This window comes from Manis javanica, chromosome X, assembly GCF_040802235.1.
Source record: "Manis javanica isolate MJ-LG chromosome X, MJ_LKY, whole genome shotgun sequence".
Taxonomy (NCBI): Eukaryota; Metazoa; Chordata; class Mammalia; order Pholidota; family Manidae; genus Manis; species Manis javanica.
The window spans coordinates 117,298,408-117,316,521 of record NC_133174.1 but is presented as its reverse complement, the minus strand read 5'-3'; the positions used below and the strand labels follow the sequence as shown (position 1 = coordinate 117,316,521).

Genomic DNA, 18,114 nt, shown 5'->3' with positions numbered 1-18,114 from the left:
AAAGGCTAATTTTGAGGCAGAAGGTAGAATGATTTAGAGAAGGGAGACACAAGAATGATATAGGAATTATGGGGCAATAATTCAAATGAAATGATATGAAGATCTAAATTTAGGGTATGCCCAACAGCTCATGCAGAAAAAGTGCATTCTAATCTATTATAAAAGAAACAAGTGGGGCTACATCGAACCAAAGAACTTCTGCACAGCAAAGGAAAGAATCAATAAATTGAAAAGGCAACCTCTAGAATGAGAGAAAATATTCCCAAACCATATATCTGGTAAGGGGTTAATATCCAAAAAATTTTTTAAAACTCATGTAACTCAATAGCAAAAAACACCCCAAAGAATCCGATTAAAAAGGGCAAAGGACCCAAATAGACATTTTTCTAAAGAAGACATACAAATGGCCAAAAGATGTATGAAAATATGCTCCACATCCCTAATCATCAGGGAAATGCAAATCAAAACCAGAATGAGATATCATTTCATACCTGTTAGGCTGGCTCTTATCAACAAGACAAGAGATAACAAATGTTGGCAAGGATGTGGAGAAAAGGGAACCCTTCATACACTGCTGGTGGGAACTCAAAATGGTACGGCCATTTTAGGAAACAGTGTGATGGTTCCTCAAAAATTAAAAATAGAAACACCATATGATCTAGCAATCCCCTTTCTGGCTATATATCTGAAGGAACTGAATCAGGATCCCATAAACCTATCTGTGCACCCATGCTCACTGCAGCATTATTCACCATAGCCAGATGTGGAAATGACCTATGTGTCCTTCAACAGATGAAGGGGTAAAGAAAATGGGGATACGTGGATACATGGATATACAAATCTACAAAAGGAGGAAATCTTTTGCCATTTGCAACAATGTGGATGAATCTGGATGACATTATGCTAAAGTGAAATAAGCCAGAGAAAGCCCAAAACTGCATGGTATCACTTACATGAGGAATCTAAACAAAACAAGACAAAAACAAAACAAAACACAACAAAAGGTGATTTCATAAAACAGAGACTAGAATGGTGGTTGCCAGGGCTGGTGAGAGGGACACATGAGATGGTGTAAGTCAAAGGGTGCAAATTTTCAGCAATAAGAAGTCCTGAGGTTCTAATCCAGAGCATGGTGATTATAATTAATAATATGCATGGGAGCTGCTGGGGGTAGCTCTTCAGCATTCTCATCATACACACACACACACACACACACACACGGCAGAGCTAACTGTGTTAACTATGTGAGGTGAAGGGAAATGATAATTATCTTGATCTTGGTAATCATTCTCCAATGTGTATCATATCAAATCATCACATTCTGTACTTCAAATATATGTGTATTTGTCAATTCTTCAATAAAGCTTAAAAAACTCAATCACATATTACCTAGGGAGTATAAAACCGTATTATCTTGAAGAATGATATAAATATCAATTAACTTCAGATTACTGTAAATTTTTTAAATCTTATTGTAATTTCAAGTATGAACGCTAAAAAACAAAAGAGTGGTTTTGAACTAGATAAAAATAATTTCTCTAAATGAAAGGAAAGAGGGGAAGACACAGACTAGATAAAATGGGTCAATTAGAAAACATAAAAGAAGATGGGAGATAAATTTCATATACCTGTAGCTCTAATTAAAAAAACAAATGGCAATGAACTAAATGCTTGCTTTAAAAGGTACGAGTCATCGTTCTGATATAAACAGTAAAATCTAATTACATAATTTAGAAAAGATATATCTAAAATATAAGGAGAGTTATTCATAATAGGAAAGTTATTTCCCTGGGAGGAAAAGGTAAGAAAGAGGAAAGAAGGAAGAAGACAATGGTGCAAGGCCCACAGCCCACACACTGAGAAGCAAGGGTCTTAGGAAACCTGAACACTTGGTGTGGTGGCTAAGAGAGGGATCAAGATTGGCCTATGACTGCGAGTCTGAGTGACCTGGTACGAGTCCCCAAACCAAGAAACTTAGAAGGAGCTGGTTTGAGTGGGGGGATGTCAAGTTCGGATAGTCAGATCTTTATTATTTATTACCATAGTTTCTACTTCTTTCTGGTGTGTTAGTTTAATATACGTTTCTGTGGAATTCCCTGTTAAGTGGTGATGAGGAGGGAAGGAATGGAAGATGAGGGGTAAGAATTAGTTTGCTTGGTAGTAAGCAAGAAAGATTACACCTCAGGAGAGAATGTTCAATTTGGCCTAATTTCACACTGCCTTTATATTTTTCAGCCATCAACTCCTTCTCCACACCAAACACAGTTTCAAAACACACATGGTCTCTGTCCTTTGTGTTCACTGGCTACAAAATTAACAGCCCATTAAGAAACACACCTGCCGTGACTTTATTCAAAGGCCAATGCCTTGCAGCTTTTAACTTCCTAAAATACCTCCATTATTGCTTTTTGTGTTAAGGCCAAGAGTAATAACTATTTTAAGAATGTTCACTGTTAACTGTTAATAATAGATTTCAAATGCAATTTTGAACATAATTATGTATTACAGGACACATAATTTTGTGGAATTGACATTTATAATAAAATATGCCCTTTGAGATGATAAATGACCAACTAAGGACCTTATTTTTCACTTTCACTAAAAGTTATTTTTTCTGTGTGAGACAGAACAGTCTGGTTCCCAAAGGGTTGATTATACATTTAACTCCTAAGGTCCTGGAGCTGACACATGTCTTCATTTGAGCAGGCAATTCACAGACCATGTCTATGTGGACACTTGTGTCTTCCACTTAATGTTCAGTTTGCCCAACTGCCACCCTCACTCAGGGCTTTTATCTCTTCTTAAAACACCTTATTTGGTCATGCAAACAATATTATAAATATAAAACAATTCAAAATGTTTTAATTTCAGCAAACACTATTTTAAAGGTGCTAGAAACAGCCTTTAATGCATACAGGCATTGTCATTTAAAAAAATTAGGGCAAAACTGGCTGATGGACATTAACCTTTATATACGAGCCTTACCAAATGCTACACCATCTCTTCTTTCTGCACTTTATAGCATCATATAGTGCATAATGAGGCTACCTAAATGTTACTCACTAAATCAAAAGAAATTCATGAAGTTGTGTTGTAGTTTCCCGGTTTATCAGCATTTACTAAATACCTGAAGCATACACATATGTCATTAATAAAAATGATTTTAAAAAGAGATGGTCTTTACCCTCTGAGAACATGTATCATAGTTAAAACAAGGTAGGTGAAGAGACATGACAACATGTATGAACAGCAGACTATAATTTAATACAAATAGCCAAGCAAGCTAGTTGCAGCTGCAGATGGAAAATTTCTCAGCCTCTAACTTTTTCGAGCTTAATGCGTCAGAAAAGAAGATGTCTCCATGTGAGCCATCTACATCAGTGAAGTCTGCTCCATTTTATCATCTCTAAAAATTGGTTATGGATTACAACGTAGAGATTATTAGTTAATTCATTATTTCATTATTTTTCTTAATGTAGCTAGCTCAAAGGGGGAAACTAAAGAGAAAGAAATGACATGCAGAAAAACTAGATGTAATGTGATTTCATGAACAAATTCTGTGCCAATACAGGTGAGTGGAATCACTGTGGCCAGACTTATTGACTCTGACCCTTCATTTGCAAATTGTCAGCAGCAGAGTTAAAATACAGCACAACAGTATAGTTCTTGCAATATTCATGCTGTAATTGTCACTTCATCACGTCTTTTACTGAAGCACACCAGAAGGCCCAGGAAGACCATATTCTCCAGGAACAGAACACTTCCTTGTAAATCCAAGATGAAGTGCAGGGAGCCACACAGCATATCAAAGTGTACAGTCTTGTATTTATCACACTCTCACCAATATCCACCAACTTAGTTTGAGCTAAATGCTCTGTTTATAGGTTGCAACACAGGCATCAACTGCTGAGCGGGGAAAAACCAATGGCAATTAAGGCTGTGTTGAAGGACAGCAAACCAACTTGTGGTTGTTTAGTTCAAAAGGAAAAGGTCAAGTTATCTAGAAGGTAAACATAGAAGCCTGAATTGGTAACAGACATTGTTGTCAGTGGCTGTATCGACTAAACCAAGGCTTGATTATATCTAGTCTCAGACATACCTGGATGCCAATAACATGATTATTACTAACCTTTCTTTATAAGATAGAGAGTAAATAACTATATTCCGGACATATCTATGTATTTGTTTTTTATACTTAATATAGCTAGACTGCATTCAGTGATTCTGTGCAAAACTCAATGGAACATTAGTAGAAATATTGATCCATGGTCATTAAAAAGATTCCACTACCAGATCCTTGTGTAAAAATGACTAGGTTAAAGGCTATGGTGTTGTCCATAGCAGCAATCAAAATAGTCTTTTAAAGACATCTGCAAATTCCATAAAAACAATTTAAGCTAAGAAGGTACTGCTTTAACCAAAGGGAATGTTGTCCAAAAAGATGAACAAGAAATATGCCCTAAGATCATATTTGCCTTTCACCTCATCCTACAGCATGTTCAAACTCTTCAAAAGACATAATCAAATGGCTTTGGCATGGTCTTTCACCTGAATTAGTCCTAGTGTGTGTCTTATGATTTAAGTACCATCTTCTTTTTGTTCCTTCAAATGTAATAATTATTTCACAGTAACAAGTCTTTGTGAAATTTACAGTATCAGTGCTTGGAGCAAAATGGGGAGGTGAAATCAACCCTTATTCCCTGTGATCAAAAACTGTAAAGAGATGAAAAGAGGATAGTGAAAGGCTACCCTTTCTATCTATGGTGCCTTGTAAAATTTTCCTCATATGAACTCTTGAAGAAAAATAAATACTCAACTTTTGATTCCTCAGGGACAGATTTTCCAGATTGTGTGTTATACATGCTTTTTATATCAATTATATGACCCAGGAGTAGGCAGGAGAAAGAAAAGGGAGAATGAACCTTGTACATAGTAGGCCCTTGGTAAGTACTATTTGGATGAATTAATAAAATAGTGATACTGATACAATTTATTTAATAGTGTTGATAATTTATTTTGACATTTTAGTACAAGGTTTGGTGGGAGGAAGAAATGAAATCATCAACACACAGAGACCTTTGGGAATTAACTGTGAATAAAATATGGTTAGAAATAAATACCTCTGTCTTACTGACACTGATAATAGCTGATTGTGTAGAAAAGTCCATTAACTATTCTTACACATGAGAAATACATTACTGTATAATTATAAACAGTTATGGCCAGATATTGAAAGACTTCAGATTCCAGCTTATCTGGTATTACATCAATTTTTTCAGACAGAAATGAAATGGCATTGGGAAAATCTTACCCTTAATTAAAGGACTAATTTTGAATTGCATTTTGACTCTGTATATCTGTTTGTTGAACATACAGCATTTAAAAGACAGTTATTACTTCATTGCAAGAACTTCTACTTTCCCTAAAATCTTTAGAGTTTCACGGTTCTTTGGATGTGGTCTTTTGACCATTGAGTAGTATTCACAAAAATTAGTTTCCAAATTGAAGCCTTTCCTGATTTGATATACAGTCCCACCTGGTGAAATATAAACTTTGTTTATAGAATTTCAGTATGCTGATAAGCAGTGGTACATGAAGTAGTCAACTTTTTGAATTTCTTTGGTGAAAACTGGAATCGGTACAAAACTCAAATTTGTTATCACATTGTTACATATTCAAACATTTACTCAGTCATGGGTCAACACGGAATAAAATACCTTCTTAAAAGAAAACAATACTGCCATTTGCAAAAAGAATTCAAATGCTAATGAATAAATATGGGTATATGCAATGAAAAATCCAAAAGTGACATAAAGGAAACAATTTCCATTTATAGTATCATTAAAAAGAATAAAAAACTTAGGAATAAATTTAACAAAAGAAGTTGCAAGACTTGTACACTGAGAAATACAAAACGGTATTGAAAGAAATTAAAGACCTAAATAAATGGAAAGATTCCATGTTCATGGATCAAAAGATTTACTATTGTTCATAAGGCACTACCTTCCAAGATGATCTGCAGAGTAAAACCAATCCCTATCACAATTCCAGCTCCAATTTTTCCGGAAATAGACAAGCTGAACTAAAATTCATATGGAAGTGCAAGGGACCCAGAATAACTAAAAAAAACCTTAAAAAAATATGTTGGAGGCCTCACACTTTCATATTTCAAAACTTATTACAAAGGTGCAGCAATCAAGACAGTGTGGTACTGTTATTATGACAGATACAGTCAATGGAATAGAACTGAGAGTCAAGAAATCAAACATTCCATTTATGGTCAATTGAATTTCAACAGGGGCACCAAGACAATTCAATGGAGGAAAGAATAACTGTTTTAACAAGTACTGCTGGATAAACTGGATATCCATGTACAAAAGAGTGAAGCTAAACTGCTTACTTATACCATATACAAAAATTAACTCAAAATGGACCGAATACTAAATCTAAGAATTAAAGCTATAAAATCCTCAGATGAAAACATAGGCATAAGTCTTTGTGACTTTGGATTTGGCAATAGTCTCTTAGATATGACATTAAAAGTACATACAACAAAATAAAAAACAACTCTGGCTTCATCAAAATTAAAAACTTTTGTGCTTCAAAGGACACAATCAAGAAAATGAATAGACAGGCTACAGGATAGGAAAAAATATTTGCAAATCAAATATTGCATAAGGGACTTATATCTAGAATACATTAAAAAGTCTTACAACTCAATAATAAAAAGACAACTCAGTTGAAAACTGGGGCAAAGGATCTGAGTAGACATTTCTCCAAAGAATATATACAAATGGCCCAGCACAGGAAAAGAGGTTCAACATCATTGGTCATCAAGGGCATTTAAATTAAAACCACCATGAGGCACCATTTCGTGCCCAGTAGTATGGCTAAATAAAAACTACAGACAATAAATCAATGTTAGCAAGAATGCAGAGAAATTGGTGCCCTTACTCAGTGCTAGTGGGAATGTAAAGTGGTGCAGTGTCTTTAGAAAACAGTTTGGCAGTTTCTTAAAGTTAAACACAGAATTACCATATAACTCAGCCATTCCACTCCTTGTTATACACCCTGAAGAACTGAAAACAGGTTTTCTAACAAAAACTTGTACATGAGTGTTCATAGCAGCATTATTCATAGTAGCCAAAAACTGTAAATCCACAAAAGATCCATCAACTGATGAATGGGCAAATGAAATATAGTATACTTATATAACGGAGAATTACTCAGCCTTGAAAAGGAATGAAATATTGGTACATACTACAACATGGACAAACCTTACAAAAGTTATATTAAGTGAAAGAAGCCACACACAAAAGGCTACACATTGTATGATTCCATTTATGTGAAATGTACAAATAGGCAAATCGATAGGGACAGAAGAAAGTAGATTTCTGGTTGCCAGGGGCCATGGAGAGGTGGGGATATGGAGTGACTACCAGTGCCTATGAGGTTTCTTTCTGATGAGATGAAGCTGTTCTACAATTACATAGTGGTGATGATTACACAACTCTGAATATACTGAGAATCACTGAATTGCACACTTTGAATTGGTAAACTATGCACTATGTAAATTATACTTCAAAGAAGCTGTTACAAAAAAATATGGCTAGAACTTATAAATGGACATGCAGAACCTATACACATGCATACACATGAACTATCATGCTCTGTCCTAAGAGTTTTGATGTGTTCCCAAGTGCTTTTAGTAGGTCATCAGCACCCTAGGAGCTGAACTGGCCTCCTGGTCAGAACTTTTAGAATGTGTGATTGGTAGTGCACAGCAGGATGCCTATTTTCTATATTTTATACAATGCTAGATGTTTGTTACATATAGGTTATTATGATCACATCCTTCTGGACTTTGGGGTGGAGGCAGCGGGGCTGGTCATAATACAATTTATCCAGCTTCCCCTTTTGTGTCTTAGAAAATAAGTCCCCAGAGGACACAGCAGTCATGTCTGTCTGAATTCTTGACCTGGGCATTTAATAAAGACAATTATATTATGACCCATGTATCCCATAGTTGAGAATAACGAGGGGGTTGCATAGCTTCTTGGGCCAGGCTTTGGGAAAGAGAAGCAAGCAGCACAGACATCAGTTCTCATGGTTTGTCAAACTGCTACAGCCTTTGATTTCTTTCAGGAACCCAGAAAATCATTAATAATATCAAATTAAAACTTCTCCTCACAAACAAAACTCATTACAGACAGTAATGGGAACAATAACAATAGTAACAATAATCATAATAGAGGGTACTGCCTACAGAAAATTTATTGTGTTCTCTTTTTGAACTCCTACCTCTTTGTCCTGCAATATCAAAATGCCTGTTTTGTACTCCATGTGCCATACAATTTGGTGTCCCAGTCTATCTCTGAGGGTCCTCCTTCCTCTTCTCTTCTGCAGAGAGACTTTGGACCCTTCGTGATCTCCTTTCTTACTACCGTCCTCAATGTCACCCTCTCTATGGTTTCTTATTCTTTGTCTTCAAACAAGCACAAACCTCTCTTTAAAAAAAAAAAGAATAAAATGACCCAACTGCCCCTTCATCGAGTTATCATGCTATTTATCTCCTTCCTTTACTTGCCAAACTGTCTTCATCTGCGGCTTCTGTCTTCATTGTTATCCATTTACCATTCAGGCCATTACCATCTGCATTTCCCCCTTACTACTCTGTGATCCCATTCTCCTAAATGTGCACTCCTTAAGGTCAACTAGGATTGATTTTTCTTGTTTCTCAAGGCCCAGCTCAAACTATTTCTATAATAACAATCATGTTTTCATCTTTTAAGCCTCTTCATCACCTAAGAATCTGATTCTATTTCTGCACAACAGTGGGTTGCATGTTACTTGGCCTCATGTGTAAGTGTGCACATTTCTTCCAGTTCTTCTATTTAACAGGATCTTTCTTGAGGACAAACACTATGTCTTCTGCTTCATTTGTTAACTCTGCACAGTACTTAGTTTACTTAAAATAGCACCTTGACTCATATAGCATTAAAAATGATGAATGTCTATGTTTCTGAATAGTAAGATTTCAATTCCCTTTCCTTGATATTATTTTAATGGAGAAAATGAGGCAGTCAAGAATCATTTCTCTGACAATCTAACTTTTTACTTTTATTCTTCCTCTTCTCTGAACCCACTGGCAATGGGAAGATGATACCTGGGTAGAGTTCTGATCCAGATACCTTTGGAAGGATACACAACAGAAATAGGAAAAGGCAACTTAAAATGAATAAGGGAAAATAGAAGCTACAAGAAGAGAACAAAAAGTAAAACCAAATGGTCTTCATATTAGAAAGGTGAAGGCTAAGAAAGGAAATGTAATTATTATCTATGGGATTGCCAAGGTTATACATGGGGGAAAGGCAGACTTGTGCATTAAATCCTGGAACTCTAGGACTTTAATTTCAGAAGTAAATTTAACACACTAGAGTTACCTTTGACTTCAAGAGAAAGCTAGTAAGTGTTTGAACTTCCTCCAACAATAATACAGGCTGAAAGATATAAATGGATACTCAACAGAATTAGATCTACACGTGGCTGATAAATTTCTACAATGGACTGGTTCTTCAAAAAACTAAGATTTTATAAGGATATTATGAGAAGGTCCCCTAGGCTTTGAAGGACTACTCTAAGGGGATAAACATGCCATCCTATAGCATGCCACTTAGTGCCCCTGTCAGAAATAACTTCTGGGCTAGAGGGACAAGAGAGACACATTCTATTTGGCATCACAGGAAATGTGTGTATTAGTTTAAAAAAAAGTAAAATGAGGATTAAAATGAAACAGGAATAAAACATTAAACATATATGACCAAGAACATTTAACATGAATTTTTTATACCATAAATAAGTTTGCCTTTTAGCATAGTGAACCCTTTCCATAAATCTGTTTTAAAAGTCAGGTCTCCACTATGCTTTAGAAAAGCTTTTGTTAAAACTGAAGTATATTGATAAAGTGATTTAATATAGTTGAAAACAAGCTCCAGCACTCTGGCTGGGCCCCCTGAAACCTTGTGTTAGAGAAACATCTATATAGCATTATAGGAAACATTTACTGTAATTTGCCATCAATCTTTAAAAATAATAATGTTATGCTCCCAACATTGTTGTCTTTGTTAGTACATTACTACTATTTTATTCATGTGGTTTGTTGTGCTTATATGAATTATTCCCAATTCTACTACAATATCCTGAGCTCTAATATCCTTTAAGTAAAAGATACTGAAACTAAGGGTTGACTCAAAGGGCAGCTGAGTGCATTTTAATATCCACATGTCCTATGAACCAATAGTGAAGAACCACAGAAGTACACTGCAGGCCTGTGTTCCATCTGAATGCACCGTGATTACCTGGGTGGGGTTGGTGAAGTTCTGTACTTTGGTACCACAAAATAAACCTTTACCTACTGACTGGGTCTGAGAAATAAACATCAGTGAAACTGTAAGTAAATTTAGATTTCAACCCATTAGTCAAGGTGCACAATTGCATAAGTGTCAGTGTATAAATTGCCTCCCATGTAAATAGCCACAGGTAAAAACAAAAACAAGAACAAAATTCAAACACGCACACACACACCCCCTCTGGTTAGGTTTACAATGAAAGGAGGTCAAGAAAGGTACATTTTCTGCTGTTTAACATTCAATTCCCAAGGGCACTTGAGAGAGAGAGAGAGAGAGAGAGAGACAGAGAGACAGAGAGACAGAGACAGAGAGAGAGAGAGAGAGAGAGAGAAAGAGAGACACAGAGAGAGAGAGTGTGTGTGTGTTCTGCTTTGAGAGTGGGAGAGTACTTGCTGAAAGTAGATCTTTGATATGAAATGTAAGGTTTACAAAGTACTCTGAGGGAAGGGGTATACATTTGACCATACGCATTGAGATCTTTAATCAAGACAGCTGTTAAACAATGGGCCTTGAGAAAAATTTTTTAAAAAGAATGAAAGGGTCCAAAGAAGGGTACTGAGCAAACAGTAAGGAGAGGCTGGATGGTCATCTCAGCCCTGCCCGTAGCTGTGTCTAACATGCAAGGCAAGCCACTTAACCTAATTTTGTTTTCCTTCCAACTGTGAAACAAGGGTAACAATAGCTGCTACAACATAAAACAGTTATGTGGATAAAAGACATTAAAGTATTTTGAAATTGTAAATGCCCTCTAAATGCAGACTGTCATTGTTACATACATGTCAAAAACCCGAACTTGTAAGGCAGAGCACTGGAAATTAATTGAATTACAACAGAATTCTCTGCAAGGACTTTAAATGGCAAATGTGATTTACCAATTTTGCAGACACTTTCCAGGAGTATACACCCCTTTTGCAAAAACAGGTCTGCTTTTACTTGGAATGGCTAATTGTTCTTCCTTAACTACAAATTCGAATTCACTGACTCATAACCTACATGGCTGGAAGGGACCTGAGAGCTCAGTTGGTCCTACTGAGCCTCACCCCATGTTTGTCAAAGCCCTAGCAGCTGGCAAGAGACTGGAGGACAAAGAAAGGAAAGGGGAAGGGCGTAGGAGGAAGACAGGAAGCTGTTCTCCTCCCCCATTTTATCTGGAGAAATGTGGCTTTTATCTGATTTACATTTGAAATTTCTGGGTAAGATTTAATTTGCAAAAAGTGCACTGCCCACTACCCTCCCTCCCTCCCTCCTCCCCAAAGGGTTGCAAGCTGAAGGGGAGCAGAAGGGGCCACCCCAAAGTATGCCTCTTTGGCATAAGAACTGTTTCAGGCTGATTATTTTTAAGAAACAGCAGACATGGGGAGAAACTCAGAAAACCTAGTACGTTACCTTTTGTAAGAGACATTAACTCCAAGGGAAATCATTTGTAAGGGTGCCTTCCTGGCTGTACCAGGAAGAGAAGGACTGAATCTCTAGGAACTCTAATCAGCAGAGAAGGTAATGACCTACATCTGAACAACAACCTACCGTACCCTTGTTTGCTATGTTTTTCATGACAACCTCCCATAACTGGCTCCCAGTCCCGAACAACTTCTTTTGTCTTTAGCTGGACACTGTATTTAAGGTGATGGCTTGGGCTATTTCCGGGAGCTCCTCAATTTTCCTGGGTCTCTTCCATGTATACAGGAGGTATACATGTTATTAAATTGGGTTGTTTTCCTATTAATCTCTCTTTTTATAATGTGGGGGGAGGAGGGAGGCTCAGTCAGTCAAGAACCTAGAACGGTGGAGAGATGATTATTTTTCCTCCCCTACAAAGCCAATTTCCTTAATTTTTCAAAGAAAAAACTGGAGCCCAGAGAGGTGAAGCTGTAGTCTCCAGTCTTGGCTAAAGCAGCCACACAGCAGGCTATAAATTGTGTCATATCAATCATCTATATGTTGTTTACATGGTCATATATTTAGCACATACTGACTAGAAGATGTTATTGTTTTCTTTAACTTAGTGGAGGTAGGTCTTGCAGGATGAATTTAAAAGAAGAGCCACTTTCCCCCAAGGCCAGCCTTTAAAAATCGTAAAGGGGATAAAAGCTGTCTTTAGTCTTCCTTAGCTCTCTGTCTCTCCACTCACCCTTCTTGTTCCCAAGCTCTATTTTGGCCTCCAGCTGGTAACGAAATAGCTTCCTCCGCGTTCAGATCGCGCTCCTGACAATGTTGGACTTTCCCTGGGCCCTACGCTCCTGGAAAACGATGTTGGTTAAGAAATCCCGCCCCACTCTGAACCTTTTATTTTCTGAATCCTCTCACCCTGTTATATTTTAGGAAACAGCTTACTTCAAGACAAACAAAACCTCCAAATAACCAAATTAAAGAACCCTTTCCCATAAGACTTTTTAGATAAGGCTCTCTGTGTGCATTCTTTCTCATGACTCCCATAAGAATGATATAGGACTTCCTTGTTTACCTATAACAAGGCCAAATAGAGACCTTTTTCCTTTTGCCATAACCTGCTGAAAGACGAGACACAGACCCTCCAATCACCCATTCTTTGTCTCATAAATAATAAGCTGAGGATTAGAACTATTTGTTCCCCTTCAACTAGCTAATCACAGAGATAAACATTTCCTGTTCAGCTGACTTACTGAGACTTCCCCTGAGCACAAGACAATCCCAGCTGTAAATCATCCCATGTGTAATTTACCTACTGCTCTTATAAAAGTCTTAAGGCAAATCTGCTTTGCGCAGACACTTCTTTCCTGTCTAAGGTGCTTCCCCCAGTGCAAGAGCCTGAATAAGCTGAGTTTCTTTACCTGTTTGGTTTTAGTCTTTGATATTTCCTTAGAAAACCTCTTCAGCAATTTATATATTTAGTTTGTGTTACATTAGTACAATAAGAGATGAGAAAACAGAAGAGGTTTATCAGGAGTCCTGGGTTCTAGTCCCAGTTCTCTCTGTATGTTCCTGACCGTTCCAGACCTCAGTTTCCTCATCTTTAAATAAGGATGTTGGATTTGATAATCTTTTAAGATTTTAACATGCTATATATGTTGATAAATTACATTGTAATTATTTTTGTAATTATTGCTAAAATACATTGTAATTGAAAAAAATTTCAATTTATGGACATTACATGACTCAGGTCTGGGATACATGTTTTATTTTTTCATATCCACTGCTCTGTTTAAAGTAGTTGTAACATGTTTACTGGTTAAAGGCAAAGAGTCATGACTAGTGTGTAAGCTTCTAAGGCAGTAGTGGTCATTTTATGTTTTAGTACACTGCTTTCAATTTTATAAAGGTTTGTTGAACAATTGACAATTGGTTTTTCAGGAAGATTCCAACACAAGGATATGAGTCCTATCTTCTTCTTGAAATTGAATTCAAATCATTCAAATAAATTTCAAAAAGAAAATTTTGGTATACCAATGTCTATAATCAAACATTCTTTATCTCTTTCATTTAGAAAACTAAGTGGTGAGAAAATTCTTTAATTTCCTAATGAGAAGCAGATACATATAACCACTGTTAATAGGGAACCAATTCCAGTAGAATTTGATTTTTTTTAAAGTGCCATTCTACTTATCCATCACTTTGATGACAGAGGTGATAATTAAAAAAATAATAGATGTTAAATTGTTAAGTAAAGAAAGATCAAACTTTAAAGAGAGAAAACATCTAAATCTCAAGAAGGCCATCATTTGTGTTAAAGTTGATACCAGTGTTAAAGTAGGATGTATAAGTACCTAATGGGATGTCATTAAACTCAAGGTAATTTTCGAATCATTTGGCCCAGTCACAGTTACTGCTAAATTAAACACTGTGGTAGCCACTGCGCTATGTATGCTTAACACGCATTGTATCACTTGTCAAAATCACCATAGGAAACAGGTACTATTATTATCATCCTTACATTGGAGATGAAAACTCTGGTACAGCAAGGTCGTATCAAGTAATTGTCTGAGGTTAGAGCGCCTGTAAATGACACAGTCAATATTCAAAGCCCCATATGTCTGACTCAGGTCCAGACTAACCACAGTGCTACAATGTCCAATCCTCTAGGAGAGGAAGGAAAACAATGTAGAAAGAATGATCTGGTTTTCAGTTTTGAATTTCAATGCATACAGCCTCATTAAGGCAAGCTTCTACTACTATAGTTATGGGGTGTGTGATGTCTAGAAAATCATAAAAGGATACAGCTGCCCATTTGAAAATATCCTTATACTATATTACATCTTCTGCACGGTTTGGTTTAGTATACACATGGCATTATAAAAGAGGACCTGTGTTTTTACTTGATAAGTAATATGCTGTAAAGACCTAAAATAGCAGGACTATGATGTGCAGTTACAGTTAGGGTTTTATTTAGACTTACATAGAAAGTCAGTTTAAGATAACAACTTGGTATATATGGCATCAACCCTTAATGACTTTTCTTAATAAAGTATTAAAGTGAAATTGGTCTGGCCTGCTTATTCTAACTGAGCAGAAACAAGAATATTTTTCATTCATGAAACTTGGTACAGCACATCAAAACACAGGTGTACAGAATTTTTCTAAAATCTATCACGAATAGACTCTGGGGCTTTGCTCTCATTATGTAAAGTATCTTTTGTGGTTTTCGTATATGTTTCATGTGTGAATTTCAGGATAGTGTAAAAGTTAATAGACAAAGCTCTGAAATCAAACAAGTTTCTACCTCTGTGACCTTGGGCAAGTTACTTAACCTCTCTGTGTGTCTGTTTCTTATTTGGAAAATAAAGACTATGATGTTACCTTCATGATATAATACACGTTAGATGCTTGGAGCAAATCTTGTCACCTGGTAATTATTTAATAAATGTCAGTCATCATCATCAATTTTGTGGAAAGATATTATAGAGATCTGAACTAGAATTTAAAAAAGCATATGCTCTTACAACAATGAGGTGATAACCCTCTGCTGTCTTGCATGTTTCAGTTTCCTCAAACAGATAAGTCATGAAGGATTTCCAGTCTGAATGGCAGAAACACCTAGGCATGATACCAAATGGTGGCTTTGGCACTTGCAGTTATAAAGGAATCAAATAGTAGGAGAGAAGGTAAGAGAGTAAAAGTCCAAGTCTGAGTGTATTGAGATCCTTTTCTCTGACATCTCTGACTCCTGTACTACCCTCAGCCTCTATCAACAGCAACAACGAAATTGCCGGGAAAGGTCAGCCCAGGCTAGAAACAGTATTTCTGAATGAGGATATCAAGCAAACTGCATCATGAATAAAAAGCTCAATCAAACCATAATGTTTTCCTGAACCCTAAGCATTAATTTTTTACTGAAGCATAGGCCAAAGCAAAGTTACTTTTTCAAAAGCAAACAAGCAAAACAGAACAAAATCCAGAAATAACCTGCCCCAAAACACTAAAAACAGAAGTAAAGAGGAGTAAACACAAAGAACTATAAAACATATATATATATATACCTTGTTTGCAGCAAATGAACAAAGATATAACTGTCTTACCACCCCTATATAACTGTAAGCTTCTTGAGGGTAGGGTATGGGTCATTTACTCACTCATCTGCTTTATTTCATCTGAAAATATTTGGAATAGTGTGGGCTATACATTTTATTTTTAATTTCTACTTTTAGAATTGACATCCTGAAAGTTTACATGGCTTGAGTCCCCCTGTGCTGAATCCTATTTCAAGACAAATCATAATACAAACTTCCAGCCATTGTCACTATTTGCATATTAAGACTGAGATGATTCAATTGAAAAAGATGCTGGGAGTGTTGGTACTGGGACATTTATTGTAAGTAAGTTGGATAGTTCAAGCTTATGTTGGTTAAGTTTAACAATTCAGTGCTCAAAGAGCTTTTTTTCTTTTCCCCAGCAAGGAAGAATTCATGTTCCCCGACTTTGACATAAACATTCATCCTTATATTAAACATAAAAGGTCTCTTCTTATTATAAACTGAAGAAATTTCCATATACCCTTTGTAAATGTTATATATAAATGCTGGGCTTGGACACAAGAAACTTAATCAAAATCCCATGTTGCTTCAGGGTAGTTATATGTGAAATGCAATTTCCATTGTACTGAAACCTCCATGCCTCCATGCTGTAAATATTTATCTATTTTCAAAATTGTCTACATATTTGAAAAGTTTAATTGGTTTATATTCAAGGCATGAGAGAAAGGAACATTTCCTTTCACAAGACATTTACATGCATTTATTCTGTCCACACAGATACTCCTTTCAAGTGATCATGAAATTTAATGTGAGGTGAAACCATCCTGGATTTGGTTCTACTGACCAACTTTGAAGAAAAGTTATCAATAATCAATCAATCATTTTGACCACTGTACCTTTTTTCTCTGATTTATCGGAAACTTTTCCTCCAATTGGAGAGTAAGTAGTATCCATGGATTCGGTGCCTCTGTTCCCTTTGCTAACTCCATTTTCATAGAGCTGTCCTTCAACTGGTTGCAACTGCCAAGTCAGGCCGAACAAATGTACTGCTGCAAGAAAACAAGCCATACATGAACTTATTCCAGACTCACTGAGAAGGTCTCTAAACCGGCTGTCCCTATGCACCTAACAATGTCAGGACCAGTTTTCTTTTAGTTAGGCCAAGCAACCTGGAGTTCATACCTACATCATACATGTAGTTGCTCTTCTAAGTAGTTGTTAAAATTTTGAGGCTGAAGCTATCCCAATGGTAGTATTAGAAGTTGGAGTACTGATTAAGCCACTAAATGGGACTGGACTCTGCTCCTCAGTGCTGTGACCCTTTCCTTTTCCATTTCCCTTCGTATAACACTAGTTTGCATCAGCAAACTGTAGAGTAATGGTGGACAGGCTATTTTAAGAACTAGGGAGACCTTCTCTATGGCTTTGATTCAATTCGATTCAGCACGTATTTCCTGAATGTGTAGTATGTATAAGGTATAGATGGCTATATAGGGTAGGAGCTGGAAGTTATACAAGTATAACATAACTATAATATAATGCAGAATGATACAGGTTCAAATTGCTGTCAGAAGACTCAAGACATACCAGTGTTGATCAATGTGCAGGAAGATGGGCATTCTCATACACTCTCCATGAGAGTATAAAAAAAGTCACCTTTGTGGAGGGCAATGTGGCACAATTTACCAAAAAAGTTAAATTTGGCTTACCCTGTGAGCCAACAATTCAATTTCTATGAATTAATGAATGTGTACCAAACTGCAAGGCCATCCATTGTAATATTTAAAAACCAGTGGAAAGTTATGATTAATCTAAATATTCATCAAAAGGAGATTAATGAAATAACCAATGATATTATAAATAATACAAGATTACATGGCTATTAAATCGTGTTGCAGAAGACTATGAAATGGCATGGAAATATTGGTGATGTATCAAATGAAAAACATCCATCCACTAAACAGTATGAATAGTGTGATCTATAGTATGCATGTGTGTGTGTGTGTGTGTGTGTGTGTGTGTGTGTGAGAGTGAGAAAGGGCTGGGAGGAAGTATAGCAACACATTAACAGTATAGGGGGCTTATGGAGAGTTTCAATTTTCTTCTTTATGACTTCTGTAATGTCTATGGTTTTTACATAGAACATGTATGATGTTCACGAACTTGGGAAAATAAATTTTTGTTTAAAAATAAACTGTTTAAAGGAACAATAGATTAAAATTGGCTTGGCTTATCAGGGATGCTTTAATGAATAGGTAGGA

The 18,114-nt window shown here is 36.3% G+C and overlaps 1 protein-coding gene across 3 annotated transcripts in view; it reads right to left on the bottom strand.

Moving 5' to 3' along the window:
- TENM1 (teneurin transmembrane protein 1) overlaps positions 1–18,114 on the bottom strand; it is a 751,017-nt gene that overhangs the window by 238,916 nt on the left and 493,987 nt on the right. For 2 of the 3 annotated variants that reach the window (XM_037015442.2, XM_037015435.2), the window contains exon 8: positions 16,750–16,902. In XM_037015442.2, coding sequence (XP_036871337.1) covers positions 16,750–16,902 — 153 coding nt within the window. The remainder of the gene's footprint in view (positions 1–16,749; positions 16,903–18,114) is intronic. The other variant, XM_037015446.2, reaches the window with a different exon arrangement.